The sequence below is a fragment of the Panthera leo genome, chromosome B3 (assembly GCF_018350215.1).
Source record: "Panthera leo isolate Ple1 chromosome B3, P.leo_Ple1_pat1.1, whole genome shotgun sequence".
NCBI classification, from domain to species: domain Eukaryota; kingdom Metazoa; phylum Chordata; class Mammalia; order Carnivora; family Felidae; genus Panthera; species Panthera leo.
In genome coordinates this window covers 79,197,880-79,216,661 of record NC_056684.1, presented here as the reverse complement: position 1 = coordinate 79,216,661, position 18,782 = coordinate 79,197,880, and the positions used below count along the sequence as shown (strand labels likewise).

The 18,782-nt window shown below is 35.1% G+C and overlaps 1 protein-coding gene across 3 annotated transcripts in view; it reads left to right on the top strand.

The window, feature by feature from the left end:
• The window catches only part of PRKD1 (protein kinase D1), a 328,453-nt gene that overhangs the window by 258,190 nt on the left and 51,481 nt on the right, over nucleotides 1-18,782 (top strand). For 2 of the 3 annotated variants that reach the window (XM_042942891.1, XM_042942890.1), the window contains exons 5-8: nucleotides 3,168-3,191; nucleotides 15,178-15,388; nucleotides 15,567-15,644; nucleotides 17,382-17,586. In XM_042942891.1, coding sequence (XP_042798825.1) covers nucleotides 3,168-3,191; nucleotides 15,178-15,388; nucleotides 15,567-15,644; nucleotides 17,382-17,586 — 518 coding nt within the window. The remainder of the gene's footprint in view (nucleotides 1-3,167; nucleotides 3,192-15,177; nucleotides 15,389-15,566; nucleotides 15,645-17,381; nucleotides 17,587-18,782) is intronic. The other variant, XM_042942892.1, reaches the window with a different exon arrangement.

Sequence of the window (18,782 nt, the reverse complement as noted above, 5' to 3'; positions counted from 1 at the left end):
TCATATGATATTTGTCTCTTCTTCACCAGTAACACACTGTTTTGATTATTGTAGCTTTATAGTAAGTCTTGAAGTCAGGTAGCATCAGTCCTCCAATTCTGTTCTTTTCCTTCAATATTATGTTGGCTATTCTGGTTTTTTTTTCCTTTCCTCCTAAATTTTAGAATCAGTTTATTGACATCCATAAAATAAGTTGCTAGGATTTTGATTGGGATTGCATTAAATCTATAGATCAAGTTGAGAAGAACTGACAGCTTGACAATATTAAATTTTCCTGTCCATGAACATGGAATGTTTCTCCATTATTTAGTTCTTATTTTACTTCTTTCATCAAATTTTTATAGTTTTCCTCAAGCAGATCTTATACATAACTGGTTAGATTTATACCCAAGTATTTTATTTTGAGGGGGTGCCAATGTGAATGATATTGTTGGAAGCATGTTTGTAACTTTATTCATAATAGCTAAAAGCTAGAAACAAAAAAAATCATGAGTTATAAAGTTATTAGGTTTCTTCATCACAGGTCATGTGAGAAATAAAATATTATATCAGAATAATTAATAGTTAATTTTTCTGAAATTCCTATCAGTTAATGAAAATGGGGTACAGGAATTACATTATTTAATAATGGGAAACAAATTCTTTGGGTGCTAAATGAAAAGTAGTATGCCACATTATCCTAATATGCATATTATTTGCATAGTTAACATTGTTTTCTACAGTAGTTTTCATTACAGATGAAAAACTGTAATTCTTGTGATCTTCCTTCAAGGGAAACAAAAATAAAAACAAAACTATAGTATAATATTACAATCAACTACTAAAGTAATAGGTGGCTCTGTCTTTTATCTTTATCACCAGACATTTCTGGTGATTCTAACTTGCTAGCAAGGGGGAAAGAACTGTGTGTTCCCAAAATATTTTCTTCAAAGTAATGGCCCTATCAAATATTCTGCAAAAAAAACATTTCCTGATCAAATGATCACTGGAAAGTGCTTCGTGGTCTATCTACGTATTGGACGTGGTAATATTTAGTAAGCATAATTATGGGCCTCAGAGTCTTGGGATAATGAAAACAGTGTTCCTATACTGACTCAAATATGGAACCCCTTTTTCTCGTAAAACCTGGGGATATCCTGCGGGGGGGAATACATTTTGAGAAATGGTAACTTAGAGGAATAAGTGAATGTATATTGCATAGATCATCTCCAAATATGAGCTGAGTAGCACTCAGCTAAAACTCAATTCTGATGAGAGCCCAGAGTAAAGGTATTCAGGGCTTTCAAATTGGAGGAAAATCATCAGCTTTATATATCGAATACATTTATGATAAGGATAATACCTTATTTTGGAAACTTGAGAAAGAGAAAGCTTTGCCACCTCTTATGACAATGTTCCATAAAAGCACACACAAGCAGGGTTATATTTCCTTGTAGGGGCCTAGGGCAGGCTGCCCCACAATGGGCCACTTTGATGCAAAGATTTTTTTTAGTTAAAAGCAATCAAAACCCAGGAGATGCAGGAAAAGCTCTCTGCCTCCCCTAAGAGTGCCTGAATTTACATTGGAAAGGAGAGCTTTAATGGGAAGCAACTATTAATAGAAACTCCCCCTTACCTAAGGAACTTATCTACAAGATGGGGCAACCTTGTTTTTCTAAACATCTCCTTTCACCTTCTTGCTAATGACCTCCTTCCCCTCCATATCCTCAGACCCTACTCCTCTCCTTAGCTCATTTAACCTTCGTGTTGCCTCATTGTCTTTGGAATTTCATATCTATGCTGATTCCCTGTGCTACACCTATTAAATTTGATTTTCTTGTGTTAATCTGTCTCATGTCAATTTGCTTCTGAGTCTAGATAGAGGGATCATAGGGCAAAGGAAGGTCTTCCTACCCGACATCCTCAAAAGTCATGTTTGGATATGTTCACATGAGCAGTTGTTTACCCTGAATTCTGCACATGCTTCATGTCAATCCAGAAATGTAGCAAGTATCAATGGGTAACAATTAATCTTGGCAGAACCTCTAAATGTACACCACTTCTCAATGTCTCTGATTGCAGATTGTACATTGCAGAATAGGATGGGGGTTCCGAGAACAACAGCCATGCATTGTTGTTAAGAAAAAGAGTCAGGTAGGGGCGCCTGGGTGGCTCAGTCGGTTAAGCGGCCGACTTCGGCTCAGGTCATGATCTCGCGGTCTGTGAGTTCGAGCCCCGCGTCGGGCTCTGTGCTGACAGCTCAGAGCCTGGAGCCTGTTTCAGATTCTGTGTCTCCCTCTCTCTGACCCTCCCCCGTTCATGCTCTGTCTCTCTCTGTCTCAAAAATAAATAAACGTTAAAAAAAAAATTAAAAACAACAAAACAAAAAGAGTCAGGTATATCTTAGCTTTGATTTGGGATAGAAAGAATATGATATTCAGTATAAATATAGATATGTATTGTCCACTTAACCAAGATGTTTCTTACATTTTTCATTGATACTCTTTTTAAAAAAATTTTTCAGAATAATCTTTCTACTTTGATTTATACTTCAGCCTCGAGCGAAATCAGACATAAAACAATAATATGCAACAAAGACTGTAAAATGAGCAAAGAATGAACTGTAGGCATATTTCTCTCACTAAAACTCTAACCCACTGTTGGACTTTCCAGGTTTGTAAACTACTAATACTGATCATTCATCAGCTTATTCTTGCCTGCAGGCAGATAACAACTACGTAACATTTGATTACTTTGATGACCTTTTTCATTCTTTTGCCATTGAGAGGATGAATTATTGTGAAGAAAATCTAATCTTTCACGTAAAGGTCAAAAATGCTTCATTCTGACTATAATTTATTTTCAACAAGGTGAAAGAGCTGTCTTTCATCATTGACACCGTAACAAGTAGATTTTTTTTAACCTCTATCAACTCTTAACTGTAAACTGTGTTTTTGCCGTCTTGACTTAGTGTCTATAGTTCCGTTTAAATGTTAAAACTTATTTCTAACTCAGGTGTGTTTGTGGCCATAAAGACTGATGAGTGTAACATTTTGCTTGAAAATGCACCTGTATAAAACATTATTGATAACATGCATCGCTTTCTTCAAATAACATCATTTTCTTGTCTTTCTTCCCCTTTTTCTGCACCTTTGCCTGCTTTTTGCCCTTACAACTTCATGTTTCAGTCTCCTGTGAGTCCTGGCTTTGAGGTAGGTACTAATTCTACCTGGCAATAGGAATATGCTTCACCATCTTTTGTAAAACAACATTATACTAATAGGTTGACCTCAGACAATTATTGGTATTGACCCTATGAGAATAATCAGATCAGAATTTGGCTCAGAATCCAGCCTATTGAACTGCAGAAACCCCATTGGTCTTTCTATGAAACTGACAAGATGGGTTGAGAATAGAACAGAATACAGTCAGAACACGCTTTACCCAGCAGCATGTTAACTGAAATGCATGCATATTGGAATTGTATCCTGAAGACAGGGTACCACAAAACCATGCAAGTTGAGGCCACCATCCCAATATGTTTATACACAGGTTTTAGTTGGCATGGTAAAACATAAAACAAGGACTGCCTGCAGATGAATGTAACTTTTTTAAAGAAAGGAGCTTTTAATCATTAATATATTATCACAGTCTATTTAATTATTTTTTAAAAAGATGGTATGCAAGTGGGTATATCGAGGTCTCAGTCCATGAAGAAATTATATTTGGAAAATTCACAAATTTCCTTCATAGAGATTTTAAGTAAACCCCTCTCCAAAATAGGCTTTTTATTTATCTTAAGCAATTGATAGCCTGAATATGGAGGGAAGGCATTTAAATTAAATGTTAAAGCTGAGTATATAACAGTGCTTTTATTGTGATAACTTGTTTTGATGTATTGTCTTTATTAATATTTAGTTTTCCTTATTTCTGTACTTGTGGCACATTGAGAGTTGACATTGTTATTTTTCTTTATGAGACTATGTTTCAAATACCATTATTAGTGTCCATTCTTACATGGTCTTGTTAAGGTAACTATAACAAAAGAAGCTAATGAAAACACAACCAGAACATGTATGAGGTTAAATAAAATTAAGAAATCAAGTTATCTTGGGGTGCCTGGGTGGCTCAGTCGGTTAAGCGTCCGACTTCAGCTCAGGTCACGATCTCACGGTCCGTGGGTTCGAGCCCCGCGTCAGGCTCTGGGCTGATGGCTCAGAGCCTGGAGCCTGCTTCCGATTCTGTGTCTCCCTCTCTCTCTCTGCCCCTCCCCAGTTCATGCTCTGTCTCTCTCTGTCCCAAAAATAAATAAACATTAAAAAAAAAAAAAAATTTAAAAAAGAAATCAAGTTATCTTGATCCTTAGGATATAAAATGAAGAAATTTACTTCAATAATAATAAATTTGTATGTTTGGAAAAATCATCCTAGGTAAAACATTCCTTATATGTCTTTGTAAAATCTTCCTGGTATTATATTGCAATGATATATGATATTAATTTTCTTAATCTCTCCTACTGATTAGTTTGTTTTCTTCTTTTTTTTTAATTTTAAACATTGCTGAAATAAGCCTCTTTGTGTTTTTTTGTTATACATTTATAAAAGTGTTAGTAGGTTTCTCGATCAGCATCTTTGAATGGATCTAGTAGATTATCTTCTTGGAAGCCAAATGGACTGAAAAATATATACAATTTTTTGCCAAATAGTTCTTCAAAAAGTTGTAAAAGTTTAAATTTATAACCCTGCTAACTACAGTGTATAAAAGTTTCTATTGCTTTATCTTCCCAACAATAGATTTGATTCCTATTTTAAACTTAAAAACATTTTTTTTACTAACTTGATAGGTAAAAAATCTCTATGCCTAAATATTATTTACTTATTGGAGGATAAATAGTTTTTCATATATTTATTGGCCATTTGTATTTTACCTATGGTTAATTACCTGTCTCTTTTTCTACTGAGTTGCTTATTGGTTGCTTAGAATCTTTATATATGATTAATTCTCTTTCTATTAATCTATGATGGAAGTATACTTTCAGTTTTATGTGTTTTTGACGTCTTTTCCCACACTGTTATTTTAACAGTGAGAGACATATTTTCATTCATTTTCTTACTATATATAGACTGTTGAGAATAAATCAATATGGCCAAATTCAACATAATATTTTTGTCAAATGATTGAAGAGAATATTTTTTTTTCTGAAGTAAAGGAGCTTAAGTCAAGGTAGAAAATGAAGGAGAATTTAAGACATTGGTGTTCTTTGCAACCAGAGGATATAATTGATATAGTGTTTTTAAAGTACGTTAGGTCTTATGGAATGTTTTTTTTTTTTTTATTTAAGAACTTTATTGAAATTTTAAAAATTATTTTTAAATGTATATAAGGAAGTATTTACTATTATGGCTTTAAAGTTAAGGGGCTCTTTAAAGAATTTATTTTTGCTGAAATTAAATGCTTCTAGTCTAGTGTTTTTGGTAACTCCTAATATTCAGACTGCTTTATAGAAATCATTAGGAAATAAATTGCTCATTCCAGAAGCTTTTCCTGTGTTTGTCTTATATTCTCACTTTTTGCATCCTCTAGTTTTTATGAGTTAGACAATATTGATTTTAACTTGTTATTAATATTAATGGTGCATATTTTCTAAATAATAATTTGGCATAAACTGCTCTATTATTTTCATAAAGTTTACTGACTCACACTTAATTAAGACAAGCATTATATTAAAAGGAACTCTTGCCTGCATAGTTTCCTAGAAAATCTCCCCCAGAAATGACTCATTCAGTTACTGTTTTTGTTCATTTAAAAAAAACAAAAAACAAAAAACAAAAAAAGGAAGACAAGAGAATACCAGTATTGCATTATCTATCTGTAACTGCATATGATTCTGATACACTTTAAAATAGCCGAGGTATATTATTTTCAAATGAGCAAATAATGAAAAAACTATTTCTAATCCTGAATGAAACTATGATGATATTTCTGGCCAAATGAATATTTCCCAGGATATTTTCCAAAGTAGCAGAAGTCTATCAAGAAATAAGAGATTTTAATTGTTATTACTCTTGTGTTCTGGAGTTCCAGGAATTGTGGTGATTCATCTGAATTAAAAAGTCATTTTTCCATTTAAATATACACCACACCATCACATCCATGCAGTACATTTGCCAGATATTGCAAGATTTCTTTTGATGATTGTGTAAACTATTTCTTCAGATTCAGCCCTGGGTAGTGTATATGTTCAATGAGGAAAGACATCCAAGAATTCTTTAAGCAGCACGTATGTCTGTACTTCCCAAAAGTTAGAAAAGTATGTGCAGGGGTGGGTTTGTCAGGAAGGAGGCCTTCAGTAAAATTAAGAGTGTGTGGACTTGATGTGTTACTAATCAGCTGTTACCTGATTTCATTCAATGTGTCTGGCTTATTATATGTACATTATTAATTCATGCTCTGAACAAAAACTTTCAGATGTGTAATTCTAAATGTAAACACTGCATGAGAGTTCTTCATGAACTCCCCTGGAGGAGGGGGGCATTTACCAGTTGCCCATACTTATAAACATATAGGTCTTGGGAACTAATAGGTCTTTAAAGCAGGCTCTAAAGGACCTATGTTCCCCTCAGAAAAGGGACCATGGCTTTCCTAACACTCCCTACAAGCCATGCCTTAAAACAGAAAACACTGCTCTCTACCTTAAGATGCAAAACAGCCCCCCACCCCATGTTATCAATAACAGGCATTTGCTTAGTCTAATGTCATGCCAGACCTGAACAAATTTCAGTCCCTTCTCATTTACTTCCTGATCAATCATGACTACTGAGGTCCTAGTGAGCTCTTAGCTGAGTACTATGGGGAAAAGAAAAAGAAAAAAAAAAAGATTACTGTTCTCAGGAATGTTTCACCCCCCCCCCAAAAAAAAGAATTGAAGGCTTGTCTAGAAAAAATAATAATGAGGTGTGAAGAAAGTGGAATATTGGAATTGGTATTTTAAATTAGACTTCCAGAAGCTTGAGAAATAATTCAGCTTCTAAAATATTTTTCTGTGTTCTCAGAAATATTTAGCTACATGATTTTACTTGATTCATTAGGCATGGTTTTCTGATACCTGGTTCTGTTTGATCCAATGAATGCCCCTCTCCCTTCTCAAGAAGAATGGAAGTATTGCCATTTTAATCATTAATGCAAGATGAAACAATGTCCAGAAGTTATGAGCAAATATACGTACTTCTTTCTCCAAATAGCCTAGTTTTTGGTGATTATTTTTCTGTAGCTGTACACTGAAAATATCACCGAGTGGTATAATTTTATTGAGGGAGTGCTTTCCTATATTTTTAAACTCAAAATTGATAAGGAAAAAACCTTGTCTTATTCTTCTCTCTTTTTTAACTGAGTTACATTAAAATCTAATCTTTGATTCTACCATGTTATTTCAGATGCACATACATAGACACACAGTGCTATGCATTTACCATTCATTGTTATAGGTTAAGATTCTATAAAATGCCATAAAATTATCTTTGTGAGCCCTTAAGTTACACTTACTTTTGAAGGGAGAGGCTCTAACCTTTGTAGCCTTGGATTGTGTTTATGGCGTGCTTTTCCAGCTTTTCCTTGGTGTCTTTAAGTCAGTAATCAATGGGACAGACTCTTTCCAGATTATTTCATTCCATTCTCCTATGAGTTCATAGACCCAGACCAGGCTTTTGTCAACTTAGGCAAGGTCAGATACTATGGGAATATACGTTCCTAACATTACTATTCTTGTTTTTTCCACATAATCTGTTTACCTTCTGATTCACTTTCTATGTGTAGACCAACTCTGACATTTGAAGCCCCAAAGCAGAAGCTGTTGACATCCAAAAGTATTTTCTTCTTCAGTGGAAATGCTCCTTTTTTATTGTGTAGCTTTAGAGTGCAAGGCATTAAGGTCACATTGACTTCAAGTAAAAAGAGAGGTAATCTTATGTTATGTCTCCCCTTTCTTCCAAGATCCCATGGATTTGTAGGATTTTGGTAACTGACATTTTGAAAGAACAGCACATGTAATTTGCAACCATTCTTGAACAGTTCTGGTGCTTTCCCTGCAAAGAGTGGATCACTTAAAGCAAATAGTAAGGTTCCTTTACCCTTCATTTCTGTTTACCTAAAAAGAGTGATGCAATAAAAAAGTTAATATAACTTTTAAAACTACTTTAGCATTCGGAAACTCCAGACCACCTTGTATTTTTAATAAGAGAGCATTTATGTTATTAGTGTGACAGCTTTCACAAATCACAGCAAACATTAAGAAATGAATTCTCTGTTGTAAAATACAGCATCGGTCACCACTAAGCAAGGGCACACTTTTTTTTTCCTGCCCTGTAGCAACTCTTTTCAATGTTAAGAAAAGGTGTTGATTAGCATTTATTTATGCTATACATATTTAGGGTATCCAACTGAGGGGCCAGACTCATTTATCTGTCATACTTGGCAGGCAGTTCAAGGGAATCAGAATTGTAACAGAAGAGCACTGAACGATTGAGAGTCACCTAATGCTCTACCCTCCCTCTACTCAGTGAAGTGCAGGGCATGGAAACATGAGTGTTTTCTGAATGACCCCTTTTCCTCCACCATGGGGGTGTTTTATCTTTTCTTCAAACCTTCATATACATGGGCACTTACTCTGTGTGAGACAGTATTCCAGAAGTTGGTGATACAGTGTTGAACAAAACCATCAAGATTCTCTCCTCATGGCACTCACATTCTATGAAAAGAGACAATAAAAATACAATAAGCAAACAGGTAAGTAAGACCATTGCAGGCTGCAGTAATGGCTTTGGAGGAGACAGGATGGTGTGCCAAAGAATAACAAAATGTGAATGGGGAGTGAGCAGTAAGTTAGATGGTCTGGAGGCCTCTCGGAGAAGGTGATATATGAACTGAAATCCAAAGAATGAGGCAGAACCATGTATACAGAAAGACAGGAAAAGCACATATTGTGATAGTCCATAGTAACAATTATGTTTTATCCAAAATTCTATTGGATTTAAAGTTACTGGGCACAGAGACTTATTTACTGGCCTTTCTATGTCTAGCAGCATCTGAATTGGGTTTTCAGGTAAGATTTGCCCCAGGAAACACTTGCTAAATTAAATAGATCAATCTTGATGGCAGTAGTAGGAACTATCATAAGGTGGTATTCTGCACAGTTCTTTGAGTGATAGTCCAAAATACTAGATGTTAAAACTTCTGAAATAAAGGATTAATGTTTGGTTGGATCTGTTTTCACACAGTTGTGCTTGTATCTTTTAAGTAGAACAGCACCTGAATAAGAAAGCAGGCAGACAACTGAGTGATGCTTATACAATAGAAGCTGTTTATTAAGTTAGTCATTTTGTGCTAGAAAACATGTATGATTCAGATGCTATCCTCTGAGCACAGACAATCTGGTTGAAAGTCTCTTCTGTAGGTCAAGGTTAAGAGATTCACAATATTCTGTAGGTCAAGGTTAAGAGATTCACAATATTTTTGCATTGCATTTTGGCATATAGAACATGTTATTACTTAATTATTCTCACTTTACCCCCAAGAATTGTACCATCGTGACTTAAGTGAAGGGAAGAAAATACTTCTTGCTTTTCTATTAGCATAAAACCAGGGAATGTGAAAACTGGGAGGAGCTAAGGAGAGAGGAATCATTATTTATCACCTGGAGTGAGACTACATGAATTCATAGTTCTGCTACTGACAGACTGTGATCAGGGGCAAATGATGTAACTTCCCTATGATTCAGTTTACTAATTTGTAAAATGGGGATCATAACACTAGTGGCCATGGAGTGTCAATGAATTAATGCATGTAAAGTGCTATGAAAAGAGTTTGGCCCATATAATGGTTAAAGAAGGTGTTTTATGTCATTGTCTTGTTTAAAGGTCTCGGAATTCCCATGGGCGAGATTTAGTCCTCAAATGAGTTGACTGGCTGGCACAATGTTTCAGAATTTTTTCAGAGTTGCCAACACTTGGAAATAGAGTTACTTCATAAACAACTAGATTTTCTGCTTGGTTTTTGAAAAACTAAGAGGTCAGCCAACACGGGGCTCACATACTCACGTGGATTACTAATCCATGAGTTTGGCCATCCCTTTTATTCTGAACCTGTCCTCTCTAATTTCTTATATTGGCCACCATTCTCCATCGCATCTCTCATACTGACAGTCTACCCATTGCTTTTAACAACCTACAAGTATTGGAATTTACTGTCCCTTTCTTTCCAGAGCAGAAGAGTTCTGAAAGATTTTGTATTTGCATTGGATATGCCAAGCAGGGGTGAGGAACAGGCAGACACGTAGAGAGAGCAGTTGCAGTGAAAAGCATTCCTTAGCCAACTGTACTCTCTTAAAATTGAAACCCTGTAAAGCAGATATGTCAAAGTCACAACCCAGTTAATATTACATTTAAAAGGAGGCTTACATAATAGTTTGTATCTTGAATATCTCTATTGAAATGTCGCATCCATTATCTCCTTGCAGTTACTTCTTGAAAACATTAATTCTGTTCAGTTCAAGCAATGTTTATTGTTTAGCATGTACCAGGCACTTCTTCCATTAACAGAGTTCAAATATGATTAAGTCACTGTCCTTCTCTTAGGAGCTTATTGTCTAATGATTGAGACAAGTCAGAAAAAGATGTCAACGCGTATGCCAAAGTGTTGTCTTCTGTTTCTCTTTGACTCAAGGGGAGCTTAATGTCACCCCAAATCCATTCCCAATATGAGGCTGTGAAGTGAATTTTACTTAATAAATATAAATATTTTAAAACCACAGAGGTTTTCATTTGAGCCATGCATTTTGTAAAGTGACTTTTATCTTGCAAAATCTATGTTTGATTTTTACATAAATGGCAACAAGCAAACCACAAGGAAAGGCAACTTCCCACCCTCTGTTTTCCAGCTTTACTAATGAAGGGGACTCATTTTGAACCGCAAAGTAGAATATACCTTGTTGGGAAATGGTTTCAGAGTCCTGTTAAATGTTAAAGACATGCTGGCAGTTGGAGTTTCCATAATGTAATCTAAGCAGTCATTTCCTGGGAAGGTTCCAAACTTGCTGAGTCATTAATTTAGCATACCAGGTTACAGAACAAATTCAGCCTCTAGAAAAGCAGGGTATTTTATCCATGTAAGTAGGTGTTCAACACATACAGTTTTTACTTTGGCTGTAATTTCAAATGAATACAGTTAGCATAAGAATACTATAGGCACCTCACAAAACTTAAAATAATTAATCTCTGTAACCTTTATGTAATCTCTAATACTGGCTTTAAAACTCAGCTTTCATCATTTTTCTGCTCTCCTGTTCTCTTCTGTCCATGATGTGATATATCACTGAATACAGAAATGAAGTCTTTATACTTTGTATCAAGTATAATTTGCCAAGTCAAGTCATTTCCATACACACACACACCAATACCATACTTTGCAGTTATCTTGGGGCTCTCACAAAGGTTTCACACCTGTAACTTGATCTAAACTCCTCCAGTCTAGAAAAGAACAGTTGATAATATCAAGAGCTGATGTGGAAATGTAAGTTTTTAGAAGTACCCCCTCCTGCATGTGCTTGCCATAATTAAGGGAAGTTGAGATCTGTTCTGTGAGTTCTGAGCCATGTTTTTCTCTGAACATAATAGTGAAGCAGAACGAGACAAAATGTAGCTGTGCCCTTTCCAGAGCATTTCACCTTTTCTCCCTTTTCCCATAAAACATGATCATTCAGCAGGTTGCTCGGGTTCACTAAATACACACTGCCAAACTGGAACAGCAAGTAACAGTGGAAATTAATTCAAACACCATTTAGTTTACCTAGTAAAACCTTCACTAGTGTTGATAGGTAAGGAAGAATTTTCTCTTTACTAAAGTTAACTTTAAAGAAAGATCTTATTTAAAATTCTAAGGGACTGTGCACATTTCAATTCTACAAATAAGTAAAAAGAATAAAATGAAGTAAGTTAAGGAAAAAGTAAAACAATACTATTTCTCTTTATTTTAGATGATAACGTGTCACATGCACAAAAGCCTGGTTGTTTAAGTCAACATTACCCTTTACTTTGACTCACCACGAAGTCATACCATATTGAAGTTCTCATAAAGACCAAGTTAGCTGGCTTTAGATCAATGAGAATTTGTTAAGCATCTATTTTCTTTACCATTACCAATTTCTAAATCTTGCCTACTCTGTAACTTGATGCAACAAACAAAATACTGTAATTATGGCTTTCCGGTCTATATACCTTCAAATAAAACTTAACCTAATAATTAAAATGACATTTTTTGGCTTAAAATAGTAACTGAATATTAATTACTAATGAAAAATGTATTGGTGTTCTGAAAATCCTTAAGAGTGTTTGGTTTGTGTTCACATCATTAGAAATAGTTTCAAAGGGATTATTAACAAGATTACAGAAATGTTAGTTCTTAAACATTTCCATAAACTATGATAAATGTGTGTTACAGGGCATGGCTTTATTTCATAGGCTTTTGTTTTTCTGTTTGTTTTATAATCTGTTAGGTATCAATAAAGGCCTTGTTTTGCATTTTGGTTGAAGAGTGGATAAATATCTCATAAGCATTTACAAAATTATCAAATAGTGACCCCATCTTCCTTTTTTGTCTTGGCTAAGATTTGCGTCCTTGTAGGGAAAAGCACGCGTGTATGTGTGTGTGTGTGTGTACACTCCAGAAACATAGAGTATAATTGTACAAACGAAACTCTGAAGGCCTCCCCATTCTCCCTTTCCCAGAGTGTTTGTTATCTAGTAAAATTAAACAACATAAGCTCCTGGGTCATGATGCTAACTGATTTTAATTTTAAAATGTCATGAATACCAGGAGGGCACTCTTTATTAATACTATTAAAACCTCAAATTCCTTTTAAATCTTAAGTGCTGTTAAAGTCTTAATTTCTGACATTATAAATTATAGAATTTGTGAGATGTTATTCAGTGCCAAGGACGCATGTGGCTGTGTGAATCTCACCATTGCCTAAATAATGTGTGTAATACAGTCTGTGGACCATAGTGACAGCAAACTTTTCTTCTATAAACTCATGTAACATTTAAAAATTCCTTATTTAGTCCTACCTTGAAGGTAATAAAATAAATGACTTCTAGTTTAAGGCAGTGTTTAAGTGAATGTTACCATGTTGGATAACAAGAAAACATTCAATTTATCAGATTGCCTCTCGCTCTTCTAAGTGAATTTGCATCACAATATAGTAAATAGTCCTTTGTGAAACTGACTCTAGGAACACAGCCTAGAATTAGGTACCTTAAGATTAAGGAAAATAGCTGAAGAGTGATTTGGTCAACTTTTCATAGGATTTCCCAAGTCTGAGAACATTTTAAGTCTGCTAAGAAAGTGTGATGTCAGGTCAGCTTTTATTCTGAGTGTTGAAACTTTCCAACTATGGAAAAATATCAATTTTCATTTTAGACTGTGCTTAAAACTGGCCTGGTGGCTACAGTTACTCAAGAAGGATACAAAAAACTGGGACCTAACCCTGTGAAAATTTAATAAATTTAATTATTTTTCAGTTCCATTGAAGATATTTATTCAGTATATTCATGTTCATGATTCTGGTTTGGCAAACCTGTGGCCTATCTTTAAGCTCCCTAGACTTCTCTGTGTGGGTTGAAACTTTCCAGGGTAATTATCCTTTACAGTTATCTTTATGGGATTTATCTTTATGGGATTGTAATTATAAATGTAACTGTAGACATAATATCCCTATGACAAATTTCACCTCAGATTTCTTTTGATTATAGCTAGTGAACTGGCAAATCAAAATTTCTCCATTTGGTAATAAATGGTGTTACCTTTTGGTGCCAATAGTCATTGAAATGGTTAGAAATTGTATGTAAATAAGATTTCTTTCTCATCTTGTCAGTAATCATTCCAAACCTGGCACTGACTGAGTAAGGTGATAATATAAGGGCTCTGGAGGCAAACAAATATAGGTTCATGTTTTGACTTTCAGTAGCCTTTGACTCAAGAGGATATACTTCAACTTTATGAGCTTAGATGGCTGAACTTTTGATAATAAACCCTATCTTGTAAGGTTCCTCACACAATGATTACTAAAGGTAGGAGCTTAATAAATGAGATGTATAATTACAATAAAACTATTAAAAAGTAATTCAATTCCTCCTTTATTCTGATGATTTCAAAGTACATTTATTCTGATGATTCCCAAGAACATTTCCATGATATCAAGAGCTATATGAAATTGTCCAAAAACAGAAGACACAGTTAATTTTAATTCATTTAATTAAAAAAAAAATCTATGTACTGGGCTAATTAAATAATTTTAAAATGGAGACAAGAGTGCACAGAGATATCCTTATAAAGAAACACCCGTATTTGTGTGGCTCATATAGTCCACTAGTTTATTTGTTTTTCAGTTGTAAAAATGATAGCATAATTTTAGCCCTTCACTTTTATACTGTTGAAGAGTAACATAAAGCCATATTTATTTTTTCTTTGAGGGAACCCAAAGGAGCTGTAACCACTTTTCAGGTGATGTACTATGTAGGGCAGACAGATGGGATTTACTTGTTATCTTCTACCTTGCTGAACTGCTTGCCTTTTTTAATACTTTAGAAAATTTCCATCAAATAACATGTGTAGTGGGGTTAAAAACAATTTTTTATTTGCTTTCAATTTTATACTTCTGTATTACAACTAATTACATTACTTTTTTAAAGCCAAAAATACTTTCTAACTCCTACAAATCAGGTTCAAATATTATGATCTCTAGTTCTCTTCTTTTTAGATTTTTAAAAATAAGATAGGTCAAATGAGAGAAATAAAGGAGGTATAAATTACATTAAATAACAGAAACACAGTTTTAATTTATTACTCTCATTTTCTTATGGATCAAACTGCTAAATAGTAAGGCAAAATGCAATTAAAAACATATATACTTTTAGGGGTGCCTAGGTGGCTCAGTTGGTTAAGTGTCTGACTCTTGTCTCAGCTCAGGTCTTGATCTCAGGGTCGTGAGTTTGAGCCCTGTATTGGGCTCCATGTTGGACTCTGTACTGGGCATGAAACCTACTTAAAAAAAAATGTGTGTGTGTGTGTGTGTGTGTGTGTGTGTGTGTGTGTTTTATATCAAGTCATCTCTTACATATTATTATCCTTTATTGTATTTCAAACATATAGCAAAAGTCACCATCAGAGTCATTTATTGGTCGAGAAAAGAGGTCAAATTCTCAGTCATATATTGGACGACCAATTCAGCTCGACAAGATTTTGATGTCTAAAGTGAAAGTGCCACACACATTCGTCATCCACTCCTACACCAGGCCCACAGTGTGCCAGTACTGCAAGAAGCTTCTCAAGGGGCTTTTTAGGCAGGGCCTGCAATGCAAAGGTAAGGATGATCTTGCCACCAAATATTTGTCACCAGCCAAACTTTGATCCGGAAATTAATCCTCAGCCATTTGAAGGCACTGGTTTTTTTTGTTTGTTTTGTTTTGTTTTTGTTTTTTACAACTTTTCTTTTTTATCAATTCTATGTTTTTGTTTTCTTTTAAAATCTTTATGATCAGACTGCAGATTCAACTGTCACAAACGTTGTGCATCCAAAGTACCAAACAACTGCCTCGGCGAAGTGATCATTAATGGAGGTAGGTAAAAGATCAGTCACGCTGTGCTTCTTTCCTGTTCAGGAGTGTGTCCGTGATGACTTAGCTGTATTTCTTCTTTTTTCTGTTCAGATACTTGTGACCCAGCCGAAAGTAAATTATGGGCTCAGTTTGTCCTGTTTTACTGTAGAAAAGCACTCATCATTGAGTTTTGATAAAAAAGAAAACAAAAACCAAAGAGCTTTGCTTGATTTTTATGCAGTGCACAGCTAGTACTGAAAACTTGGATGTCTACAGTTTCTTTCTCAGCTCTCTTTTTAATACTCTTGTCCTAGTTTGTTCAAAAATGTGGAAAATGTTGGAATGCCTGCAAGTTATAGCTCTCAGTCTCTTTTTCTCTGTCCTTTTAATTCCAAGCATTGAGATGGAGATTAATTTTTCTTCCCTGTCTGTCAAGGGAGGGAAGAATCAGAGACTGACCATCAGGAAATAATCATCCCTTCCTCCACTCAGTTAATTCCATTATGTGTGTTCTTGTAAACTTGAATCTTTAATAATAATACAAAGAACTTTAATTCAGCTAATTGAAAATATATATTGTGTTTTATAGTTGGGACTATTGGGGAAATCCTAATGTCATAAATTAACTTTGAAGGACACCTTAAGAAAAATACCACATCCTAAAGGAACAGCTTACATTTTCTCCCCAGGTAGTCTTTCTAATGCAGCCTTAGCAAATATTTGACTTAGTATCCCAGGATAACTTTTTCTGTAGATAGTGGACTGCTTTATACCTTCAGTCTAGTATCAGTTTTATGATTCCTCTGGGGAAAAAATGGTGACAGAAGACCAGAGAAACAATTGAGCATTTTTGTTGATAAAACTCTGAAGAATAAATGGTAATATTTGCTCCAGAATTTTCTTCTCTAGAAGAAATATATATCTAGAAGAAGAAGAGGGGAAGTCTCTTGAAAGCATTCCTATGCTAGTTTCTGCCTTGGAGATTTATGAATTAGCTGCCAAAATGGAAAGCTTGGCAATCTTCCTACTTTCTGTGGCATGTAGAATTCACTTTGTTCAGGCCCAGGAAACGTCAGTATGTGCTTGATAACTGGAACTAAGGGGAAACAGTGCAGTTTTTGATACTGTGGATTACTTTGAAATTGCATTTTCCCATACAGTCAGAAAAATCTAGTAAAATGTGAATTTTTCAAGCTTGGCAGGCTAAGAAAGGTCCCTGATCAGTCTATTTTCCAATTTTAAAATAAGTACTCTGCATTAGTAAGTACAGTTGACCCTTGAACTGACCCTTGAACTTAATGTATTGGAATCCATGACTTCAAGTTACTAGAATAGCAAGAATCAATGACCCCCATCTTGGATGTGAAAGTTTCCCTCATCTTTGCATATATTTCTTTTTCCCACAAGGGCTGTGCTACTGAAATACATCAGTTTCCTCTTCCCTTGTTCCTGGTATCACTTTGCTTCCTAGAAGTTTGCTTCTATCCCACCCTTGGCTTCCTGCCAAGGCTCTCCATAACTTTTCATCTTTTTAGGCTTAGGGGCATGAAAAAGAAACATCTGCGTGTAAAATTATATATTCATCCTCTGATAAGTTCAGATACTTATGAAATAAAAAAAGGAAAGGGAAAGAGAAGATAAATTCTTGAAATAAGTATTTTTTAGGGCTTCCAATTGATATGTTGTAGGATTGCCTAACTCCCGTAACCCCGACTAGGATTTCAGGTTTATCACCATGGATGCAAAACAATTTTTCAGATTTGCTTAGCCCTGGGGCAGAGTCTGATGTGGTCATGGAAGAAGGGAGTGATGACAATGACAGTGAAAGGAACAGTGGGCTCATGGATGACATGGAAGAAGCAATGGTTCAAGACACCGAGGTGGTGATGGCAGAGTGTCAGAATGACAGCGGGGAAATGCAGGACCCAGACCCAGACCCAGAGGAGTCCAACAGAACTATCAGGTAAGGGCTGTACTCCCGGTTTCAGTCCAATAGGGGGATTTGCTTTTTAGGACACTTTGATATTTTAATCTATCGAAAAAGAAATTTCAAGTGTTTGCTTGATTTGCTTATGAATGCTCTCTGAACTGTAGAGGAGAGCTGGTGGAGTGAGGAGGTCAGATTGCCTTGGAGCAGTATAGTTTGCATCCTCTTCCTAGCATTGCTTCTTTCTATGATCCCTTTCCTTTTGCATGTGAGAGGTACTCATGTTTGCCATCCACAGGTTTACTACTAAATTACTGTTTATTCAGCGCTCATTGTGTGGGCCTGCAAAAATCGGGGGCCAACCTCAACAGACACCATCTACCTTAAAGCTGACCCCTAATACAAATATCACATATGTCTACATCTTACTGTGTTACTGTCTTACTTCAGAAGTATGTAACATTTTATATTTGGGATTTAATAATCTATACTTCTTGATTATTAGATAATCCCCATTTTTGATATCAGGGATCAGCACACTGTGGCCAATCAGGCTGCTGCCTATTTTGAAATGAAGTTTTATTGGAACATAGGCATGACCATATTGTCGATGGCAGCTTTTGTACTACAATGGCAGAGTTAAGTATTCTGCAGAACTTAAAAATGTTTATACCTGGTCTTTCACAGAAAAAGTTTCTCAGCCTCTGATTTATATTATAAAATGTATTCAGAATTTTGTATCAATTTTATAAATGCCATATTTATTGACAATCTGGAATTGCTCATGGGAGTAGAGCAATAAAATAATTAGATTTTTTCAATGAATGGCATAAGAAATATTTTTTAACTACTGGAAAATGTCAGCCTTATGACCCAACTGTCTTTGAAGGTGTACATTTATTTCTGTAGTATCAAAATGGGGAGAATATTCGGAAAGGTGCTTGCATTTATGCATGGGGGTAGAGAAGAAGACAGGAAGAGACAGACCAGACAGGCAAAGAAAGCGATGAAGGATCAGCATAATTCCATGAATGATAAATATTTAAAAGAGAGTTTAAACAGCAGATTCTACTTTTTATGAAATTATCCAGACTCAAATTCATGTTAAATGATATTATGCACAATTAATATTTTGACTGTAATATGTAATAAGTAAGCAAATAAACTTTTATGTGTGGTTCTGAATACTGTGGCCTCAGTACAGTAAGACAGTAATCTAATGTTTACCTGAA